This window comes from Pocillopora damicornis, chromosome 8, assembly GCF_964200805.1.
Source record: "Pocillopora damicornis chromosome 8, jaPocDami1.2, whole genome shotgun sequence".
Taxonomy (NCBI): Eukaryota; Metazoa; Cnidaria; class Anthozoa; order Scleractinia; family Pocilloporidae; genus Pocillopora; species Pocillopora damicornis.
In genome coordinates this window covers 3,377,501-3,387,500 of record NC_142677.1, presented here as the reverse complement: position 1 = coordinate 3,387,500, position 10,000 = coordinate 3,377,501, and the positions used below count along the sequence as shown (strand labels likewise).

Sequence of the window (10,000 nt, the reverse complement as noted above, 5' to 3'; positions counted from 1 at the left end):
GCTCGGAAGTCTAGAAAACAAGATCTCTGTCGGCTGTTATGTTGTAATGTCTCGCGCAGAAAAAACTGGATGTGACATCATTGGGTCAGCTTATTCAAGAATATACGTTTTCGACCGTCCACACGACGCCGTATTCAATGCGTACTTTAAAAAAATTCACTCCGGGACACGTTTTCAAAAAGATTGCATAATCATCAACCGTATTCACTGGGTACGTGTGGACGGAAGGCCAATCAAAATTAAAAGTATCTGCATACGTGTGAACGGAGTTTATGCTATTGGGAGTTAAAAAAAATGTTTTTGGTGCCACTTGAGGAAAGTTGAATAGACAGAATAAACGAGAAAAGTATAAGAATAGGGAAAGACGAATATTGGCAATATCCTCTTAGGGGGCTAATTTAAGCTGATACAATGAGCTAAAGACTTATTGAAGTTTACTGCATAAATTGTGGAGAACTCATTCATTTTTTGTTGCAACTTTGATCTTCATGTTCCACTGGGGAAATCTACATGTTTTTAATGAATCACCGGTCGTGATCAAAAATGGAACGGTGACGGAAAAATAACTTTTGTTCGTCCAGTGGCTTAAAATAGCCAAAGCAAAATTTTACACATGTACTTATCAAGTTGTCAACCATTTCTTTTACATTCCCCTCCTTCACTGGATACCTGCATCCACGACCTGCGTTCTCGATCGAAATATGACCTTTCTCATTTCTTTTTGTCTCCAGCAGTGAGTGAGTTTAACATGGCACACGTTTGCGTCAATGTTTTGGGAATGGGGCAAATATCACAAAGGCCTGAAGCAGTAACGATAAGACAGAAACAAAGTGGCAGAAGGCAAACAAAAACAGCACCAATTACGAACACAGTTGTTTTAAGCGCCCTGTTCTCTCTGGTAAATATTTCCACTTCTTGTTGGGGCAATTGTTGAGTTTTAATCTTTTCTTGTTGAAGACGTGTTTCTCGATACACTACGAAGTAGGCGAAAAGCAAGGAAAAGAATACACGAAAGGATGAGAAGGCCAGACAAAGAACGTAAAACTAGGGACATTTTTAGAACTATAAAAACCCCAATGATAAAAGCAAGGATCCAAGCTACTAACACTGCTCTCTTCATTTTTTCATCATTTATATTTGAGTATTGCATCGTAAATTTGATCGCAAGGAGTCTCTCGAGAGTAACCAACATCAGATGAAAGTATGAAGCTGTTACAATCACAATTACAACTGTGGCATAACAATTTTCAACTGTTCCTCTATCACTGAGACCGAATATTTGGAAAATCGTCCAAACAATGGTTGGCCAAAGAGACCAGTTAAGGCGTCAGTCACCGCTAAACAGGCCAGCAAAATGTTGCTGTTGGTACGGAGTCGAGGCGTCGACTTTATAGTTTTTTATCACAAGTAGATTGAGTATAACTGTGAAGGGACAAGTGATGGTGTTGATGATGATTACATTTATAGCATCAGCCACCGAATGGACATCTGCTTTGACGCCTTCTCTACTGATTGTATTTGTAGCATTTGTAGAATTAGCCGAGGAGAAGTTTACCATGTTGGATTGGAAGCTTGATCCAAGTAAACGAGGTTTCTCGTAAAAACTGTTTCTTTCAGACGTTTGACCTCGCATGAAATCGATGAAATTTCCTTTTGTAATGAATGACTTAAAAATCTCCTGGGAATGAGTACTCAGTCCACATCTGCACAAGAACAATAATGAACAAAGCAAATCGGAAACGCAAAACTGTAAACGAAAACTGACCGCCTAATTCAGGGTGACTGCTTTGTGCGGTGCCACTTAATACAAGGTAGACTTAAGAAATAACAATTCAGTTCAATAATGATCTTAAGCAAATACTCTTTATAACATTTGAATTCATGATTACAAGCACCAGGGTTGACCAGAGAGACAAAACTCAAACGTAGAATTTTCTTCTTTTCGTTGCCAACCTTTAAATCTCTCCCTGGCGTTATATCTTTCTTGTTTATTCGTGCCATTCAATCTTTTTCTTTGGTCGAACCAAGCTAACATTTTGTAATATCCAGTACAAAAAAAGTCTTTTTGATGATGTAAATATAGACTATTGTATTTTATGCGCGAGAAAGAGTCAAGTGCGAACATTCAGTTCCCACGATGTGCAGATCAAATCTATTTAGGTACATCTTCAAAGAAAAGTCTTTTTTTTTTTTCAATAACTTGCTGGACTCGCCATTATTTTGCGATATTTTTCATTTATTGTAGTGTCTCGGTCAGAATTGAAAAAATTATATCTATTTATCTACTGGGAATAATTCGCTGATTCAAACGGTAAAAAAATCCCTCTTTGATGAGAAAAACTTTCTTCTCAATTTTTATGATGCGCCGATCACTCCTTTAAGACATTTCTGAAAGGCGGAGACTTCCTTTTTTTTTTCGCCATTCTGAAACGATTGTGAGATGTTCATTGTCACACCTAGTACGTACACTACGAGACAAACAAGAAGTATCACCGAAAAACATTGTGTTCACCTGCTAATATTCCTTGTAACATTAGAAGCGATTCGAAGAAATCATCACTTATCAAGAGTGGAACGACCGAAGATATTACGAACAAACAAAAGCTAAGAACGAGGAAGATCGGGTAAAACTCAGCAGACTTCGTTTTGGACGAAGAGGTCGTTCGCATTCTCGTATTGGCTTCGCCAAGTGATTTGCTTTTTTTAAACTACGTGTACATCCAGCAATGAGTCAATTAAATAAGGGCTTATCGATTCGCTCCACTTTTATATACATGTATTCCCACTTGACTTTTCCTCGCGCATGAATTACATCAGTTGATATTTATACTGATAATCAATAAATATATGTTATTTGCCAGCCGGGAGGTCCGTATTGGGGATAAATGTGCCCGAGGTCCGGCCTTGGGCGGTACTCAAGACAGAGGGCATAGTTTTTCCCAATAAGGACCGACCTACGCTAGTGAATAATATTTTTATTTTTCCCTCAAACTTGACGAAATTCTTTCCAAAAGAACCTGAATGATAGATTTAGGGCTGTTATGACGGCTAGATCTTCCATAAACTGAATAATTTTTGAGTGAGTAAGTGGTAGTAAAAATAGAGGTGATGCAAATTAAAGAGAGAAGCTTCGCCGAAACATTTTTATTTGCTCAATGATAGAGGTGATTTAAAAGGCTTCCAAACTAAACTTTGAAACATTATTTTTACAAGTGTCTGTCAAAATCTGACACCTCTTCATTAGAGAGCGCGTAAGAAATAAAAGCGCATATACACCTTTGAAAAACAACGGAGCTAGTTTGGCAAGGACTGTCACGACAATGTTTTCTTCAAAAACAGTTAATGATCTTACGGAAAGTATTATTCACTCTCATCGACGATTAATGAATGTACGCAGATTTACCTCTGTTCAATAAGTAAATGGCAAGGAAAGTAATCGTAAGTAAATTCAGATTTTTTATTTTGAAGTTGTGAGAGTGCTTGTTTGTTCGCTTTAAATGACGTGTATAAATCTGGTCTTTCTTCCGGAAAAACTAATTTCGAATGACAAACCTCAACTAGATACATGGCGATTCGAATGCGGCTTTTTCTTATTGAGTTCCTCTAGTTTCTGTTGACTAATTTACGGTACAAAAATGTCCAAATTGAACGGACTTGGAAAGACACCGAAAGCTTATTTGTTGTAGAACTGATAACTTCGCTCGCCCTTTTGCTACGAAGAAATCCTTTGAGGGAATTCAGATATTAAATGAATGAAAGCTCCATCGATTAATTCAACTGTGACCAAATACCTCACGTTTTAACTTTCAAGGTACTTTTTGTGAAGGAATAAAATTTATTACAAATGGTTTTTAAGACCACTTGTCAACCAATTTAATGACACTTTAGCCTATACAAATTCATTTCGAAACCAATATTTTAGTCCACCAAAGTGATCTGAGAGGGAGAATAGTTATTTATCGGTTTGAGGTAGTTAGCGACGTCGTTGCTTCAAAATACTGCCCAGCCGGAAAACCAGATATATCTATGAAAAATGGCAACGAAGGTAGGGATGTACCCGGCGGTTCACGAAAGCGTTACCGTGCCCGGGGGCAGAGATGGGAAAATAAGGACCGCGCTAAGAACCGATCAGATTGTGGAATTCGTCACTGTAACCTCTGAGAAAAAAATGATGTTTATGGCCCTGTCCACACGCGTCTGAAAATTTTTAAATCCGTAACTTTATCAATGCACATTTTAAAAAACATTCGCGTCCACAACTACCACTGGGGAAATTTATACGTTATTAAAGGATCACCAGCGTAATCAAAACGTAACAGTCAAAAAAAAAAAAACACCTTAAGAATTTTGTTCATCCAGTGGCTTTAAAAGGCGAAAGCAAATTTCACATGTGTACTTATCAAGTTGTCAACCATTTCTTTTACATTGCCCTCCTTCACTGGATACCTGCATCCACGACCTGTGTTCTTAATCGAAATATGACCTTTCTCATTTCTTTTTGTCTCCAGCAGTAAATCAGTGGATTAACAAGTGAGTTTAACATGGCACATGTTCGTGTCACCGGTGCGATGATGGCGCAAATATCACAAAAGCATGTAAATAAAAGATCAAGAAACTTGAGCCTGCAATAAATATAAGCGGCATTTGTGTCTGTTAAGTTGAAGTTTCAACACGTATCGCTCAGAAGTCTAAAAAACAAGATCTCTGTCGGCTGTCATATTGTAATGTCTCCCGCACGAAGGACTTGATGTGACATCGCTACGTAACTGTATACGTTTTCGAAAAGGTTGCAAAATCATCAACCTTATTCACTGGGTAAGTGTGGCCGGAAAGCCAATAAAAAAAATTTATCTGCATACGAGTGAACGGGTTGCATGTTATTGGGAGTTAAAAATACACCTTTGGTGCTACTTGAGGAAGGTTAAATAAGAAGAATAAACGAGAAAAGTATTACATAAGGAAAGGGAAAGATTAGAAAGTTGGCATGAATACTGGCAATTACCTTTTGTTGGCTAATTTAAGCTGGTACGGTGAGCTAAAGACTTACTGAAGTATACTGCATAAATTGTGGATAGCTCATTAATTTTTTTTGTCGCCACTTAATCTTACACTGGGGAAATATGTATGTTTTTCATAGATCACCAGTCGTGATCTAAAATTTAACAGTCAAAAAAAGCCAATAACCACAGAGTTTTGTTCATCCGGTGGCTTAAAAAGGCGAAAGCAAAATTTCACATGTCTACTTATTAAGTTGTCAACCACTTCTTTTACATTGCCCTCCTTCACTGGATACCTGCATCCACGACCTGCGTTCTTGATCGAAATATAACCTTTCTCATTTCTTTTTGTCTCCAGCAGTAAATCAGTGGATTAACAAGTGAGTTTAACATGGCACATGTTTGCGTCACCGGTGCGATGGTAGGGCAAATATCACAAAAGCAAGTAACTAACAGAATAAGACAGAAACAAAGAGGCAGAAGGCAAATAATAACAGCACCAACTACAAACATAGTTGTTTTAAGCGCCTTGTTCTCTCTGGTAAATCTTTCCACTTCTTGCTGGGGCAATTGTTGACTTTTAATCTTTTCTTGTTGAAGATGTGTTTCTCGATATATAATGAAGTAGGCGAAAGCAAGGAAAAGAATACACGAAAGAGTGAGAAGGACAGAAAAAAAACGTACAACTAAGGACACGTTTAGAGCTCTAAAAACCCCAATGATAAAAGCAAGGATCCAAACTGCTAACACTGCTCTCTTCATTTTTTCATCACTTATAAAGTTTGGGTATTGCATCGTAAATTTGATCGCAATGAGTCTCTCGAGAGTAACCAGCATCAGATGATAGTATGAAGCTGTTAGAATCACAACTACAGTTGTGGAAAAACAATTTTCAACTGTTCCACTGTCACTGAGACCGAATAATAGGAAGATCTTCCACAGGACAAACAATGGTTGGCCAAGGAGACCAGTTAAGGCGTCAGTCACCGCTAAACAGGCCAGCAAGATGTTGCTGTTGGTACGAAGTCGAGGCGTCGACTTTACAGCTTTTATCACCAGTAGATTGAGTATAACTGTGAAGGGACAAGTGATGGTGTTGATGATGATTACATTTATAGCACCAGCCACTGAAGGGACATCTGCTTTGTCGCCTTCTCTACTGATTGTATTTGTAGCATTTGTAGAATTAGCCAAGGAGAAGTTTACCATGTTGGATTGGAAGCTTGATCCAAGTAAACTAGGTTTCTCGTAAAAACTGTTTCTTTCAGACGTTTGACCTTGCATGAAATCGGCGGAAGATAACGGCAGAGGAAGTCTGACTTTCCTTTTGTAATGAATGACTTAAAAATCTCCTGGGAATGAGTACTCAGTCCACATGTGCACAAGAACAATAAAGAACAAAGCAAATCGGAAACGCAAAACTGTAAACGAAAACTGACCGCCTGATTCAGGGTGACTGCTTTGTACGGTGCCACTTAATACAAGATAGACTTAAGAAATAACAATTCAGTACAATAATGATCTTAAGCAAATGATCTTTATAAAATTTGAATTCATGATTACAAGCACCAGGGTTGACCAGAGAGACAAAACTCAAACGTAGAATTTTCCCCTTTTCGTTTCCGACCTTTAAATCTTTCCCTGGTGTTATATCTTTCTTGTTTATTCGTGCCATTCAACCTTTTTCTTTGGTCGAACCAAGCTAACATTTTGTAATATCCAGTACAAAAATAGTCTTTTTGATGATGTAAATATAGACTATTGTATTTTATACGCGAGAAAGAGTCAAGTGCGAACTCTCAGTTCCCACGATGTGCAGATCAAACCTATTTGGGTATTTCTTCAAAGAAGAGTCTTTTTTTTTTTCAATAACTTGCTGGACTCGCCATTATTTTGTGATATTTATCATTTATTGTAGCGTCACGATCAGAATTTGAAAAATTATATCTTCGGATCTACTGGGAATAATTCGCTGATTCAAACGGTAAAAAACTCCCTCTTTGATAAAAAAAACTTTCTTCTCAATTTTTATGATGCGCCGATCACTCCTTTTAAGACATTTCTGAAAGGCGAAGACTTTCTTTTTTTTTTACGCCATTCTGAAATGATTGTGAGATGTTCATTGTCACACCTAGTACGTACACTACGAGACAAACAAGAAGCATCACCGAAAAACAGTGTGATCACCTGCTAATATTCCTTGTAATATTAGAAGCGATTCGAAGAAATCGTCACTTATCAAGAGTGGAACGACCGAAGATATTTCGGAACAAACAAAAGCTAAGAGCGAGGAATATCGGGTAAAACTCAGCAGACTTCGTTTTGGACGAAGAGGTCGTTCGCATTCTCGTGTTGGCTTCGCCTCCATAGGAAGCATTAGCAAAACATGTCAAGTCAAGTGATTTGCCTTTTCTAAACCACGTGTACGTCCAGCAATGAGTCAATTGAATAAGGGCTTATCGATTCGCTCCACTTTTATGTGCATGTGATCCCACTTGACTTTTCCTCGCGCATGAATTACATCAGTTGATATTTATACTGATAATCAATAAATATATATTATTTGCCAGCCGGGAGGTCCGTATTGGGGATAAATGTGCCCGAGGTCCGGCCTTGGGCGGTACTCAAGACAAAGGGCACAGTTTTTTGCCAATACGAATCGACCTACGCTAGTGAATAATATCTTTATTTTTTCCTCAAACTTAACTAAATTCTTTCCAAAAGAACCTGAATGATAGATTTAGGGCTGTTATGACGGCTAGATCTTCCATAAACTGAATAATTTTTGAGCGAGTAAATGGTAGTAAAAATAGAGGTGATGCAAATTAAAGAGAGAAGCTTCGCCGAAACATTTTTATTTGCTCAATGATAGAGGCGATTTAAAAGGCTTCCAAACTAAACTTTGAAACATTGTTTTTACAAGTACCTTTCACAGTCTGACACCTCTTCATTAGAGAGCGCGCAAGAAATAAAATCGCATGTATACTTTTGAAAAACAACGGAGCTAGTTTGGCAAGGACTGTCACGACAATGTTTTCTTCAAAAACAGTTAATGATCTTACGGAAAGTATTATTCACTCTCATCGACGATTAATGAATGTACGCAGATTAACCTCTGTTCAATTTGAGTAATTAACGGTACAAATGTCCAAATTGAACGGACTTGGAAAGACTCACCGAAAGCTTATTTGTTGTAGAACTGATAACTTCGCTCGCCCTTTTACTACGAAGAAATCCTTTGAGGGAATTCAGATATTAAATGAATGAAAGCTCCATCGATTAATTCAAATGTAACCAAATACCTGACGTTTAACTTTCTAGGTACTTTTTGTGAAGGATTAGAATTTATCACAGATGGTTTTTAAGACCACTTGTCAACCAATTTAATGACACTTTAGCCTATACAAATTCATTTCGAAACCAATATTTTTGTCCACCAAAGTGATCTGAGAGGGAGAATAGAGAGGATTACTAGTTATTTATCGGCTTGAGGTAGTGAGTGACGTCTTTATTTAAAAATACTGCCCAGCCGGAAAAACCAAAATATATATATGAAAAATGACAACGAAGGTAGGGATGTACCCGGCGATTCACGAAAGCGTTACCGTGCCCGTGGGCAGAGATAGCAAAATAAGGACCGCGCTTAGAACCGATCAGATTGTAGAATTCGTTACTGTACCCTCTGAGAAATAGTGATGTTTATGGCCCTGTCCACGCGTGTCTGAAAAATTTTAAATCCATAACTTTCTCAAGGCACATTTTAAAAAACATTCGCGTCCACACCTACCACTGGGGAAATTTACATGTTATTAAAGGATCGCCAGCGTGTTCAAAAACGTAACGGTCAAAAACAACAACACCTTAAGAGTTTTGTTCATCCAGTGGCTTAAAAGGCGAAAGCAAAATTTTACATATGTACTTATCAAGTTGTCAACCATTTCTTTTACATTGCCCTCCTTTACCGGATACCTGCATCCACGACATGCGTTCTTAATTGAAATATGACCTTTCTCATTTCTTTTTCTCTCCAGCAGTAAATCAGTGGATTAACAAGTGAGTTTAACATGGCACATGTTCGCGCCAACGGTGCGATGGTGGTGCAAATATCACAAAAGCATGTAACTAAAAGAATAAGACAGAAGCAAAGTGGCAGAAGACAAAGAATAACAGCACCAACTACAAACACAGTTGTTTTAAGCGCCCTGTTCTCTCTGGTAAATCTTTTCACTCCTTGTTGCGGCAATTGTTGAGTTTTAATCTTTTCTTGTTGAAGACGTGTTTCTCGATACATAACGAAGTAGGCGAAGGCAAGGAAAAGAATACACGAAAGAGTCAGGAGGACAGAAAAAAAACGTACAACTAGGACAATTTTAGAAATCTAAAAGTCCCATCTATAAAAGCAAGGATCCAAACTACTAACACTGCTCTCTTCATTTTTTCATCAGTTATAAAGTTTGGGTATTGCATCGTAAATTTGATCGCAATGAGTCTCTCGAGAGTAACCAACATCAAATGAAAGTATGAAGCTGTTACAATCACAATTGCAGTTGTGAAATAACAATTTTCAACTGTTCCACTGTCACTGAGACCGAATAATTGGAAAACCTTCGACAAGACAAACAATGGTTGGCCAAGGAGACCAGTTAAGGAGTCAGTCACCGTTAAACAGGCCAGCAAGATGTTGCTGTTGGTGCGGAGTCGAGGCGTCGATTTTATAGCTTTTATCACCAGTAGGTTGAGTAGAACTGTGAAGGGACAAGTGATGGTGTTGATGATTATTATGATTATAAAATCGGCCACCGAAGGGACATCTGTTGTGTCGCCTTCTCTACTGGTTGTATTTGTAGCATTTGTAGAATTAGCCGAGGAGAAGGTTGCCATGTTGAATTAGACGCTTAATCCAATTAAACTAGGTTTTTCGTTAAAACTGTTTCTTTTAGACGTTTGACCTTGCATGATATCGGTGGAAGCTGACGGCAGAGGAAATCTGACTGCTCTTTTGT

General features: G+C 38.0%; 1 protein-coding gene and 1 pseudogene across 1 annotated transcript; both read right to left on the bottom strand.

Annotated features, from left to right (window-relative positions):
- Positions 1-4,632: 4,632 nt before the first annotated feature.
- Positions 4,633-6,714, bottom strand: LOC149040977 (adenosine receptor A2a-like). The gene has a single exon (XM_089214581.1). The coding sequence runs from the start codon at positions 6,279-6,281 to the stop codon at positions 5,283-5,285; it is 999 nt and encodes a 332-aa protein (XP_089070707.1). The 5' UTR covers positions 6,282-6,714; the 3' UTR covers positions 4,633-5,282.
- A 2,093-nt stretch (positions 6,715-8,807) lies between these two features.
- Positions 8,808-10,000, bottom strand: part of LOC149040976 (adenosine receptor A2a-like) — a 1,649-nt pseudogene continuing 456 nt past the window's right edge.

What these genes read in the sequence shown, in the direction of transcription:
- LOC149040977 (XM_089214581.1), bottom strand. Translation starts at nt 6,281, where the DNA reads ATGCAAGGTCAAACGTCTGAAAGAAACAGTTTTTACGAGAAACCTAGT.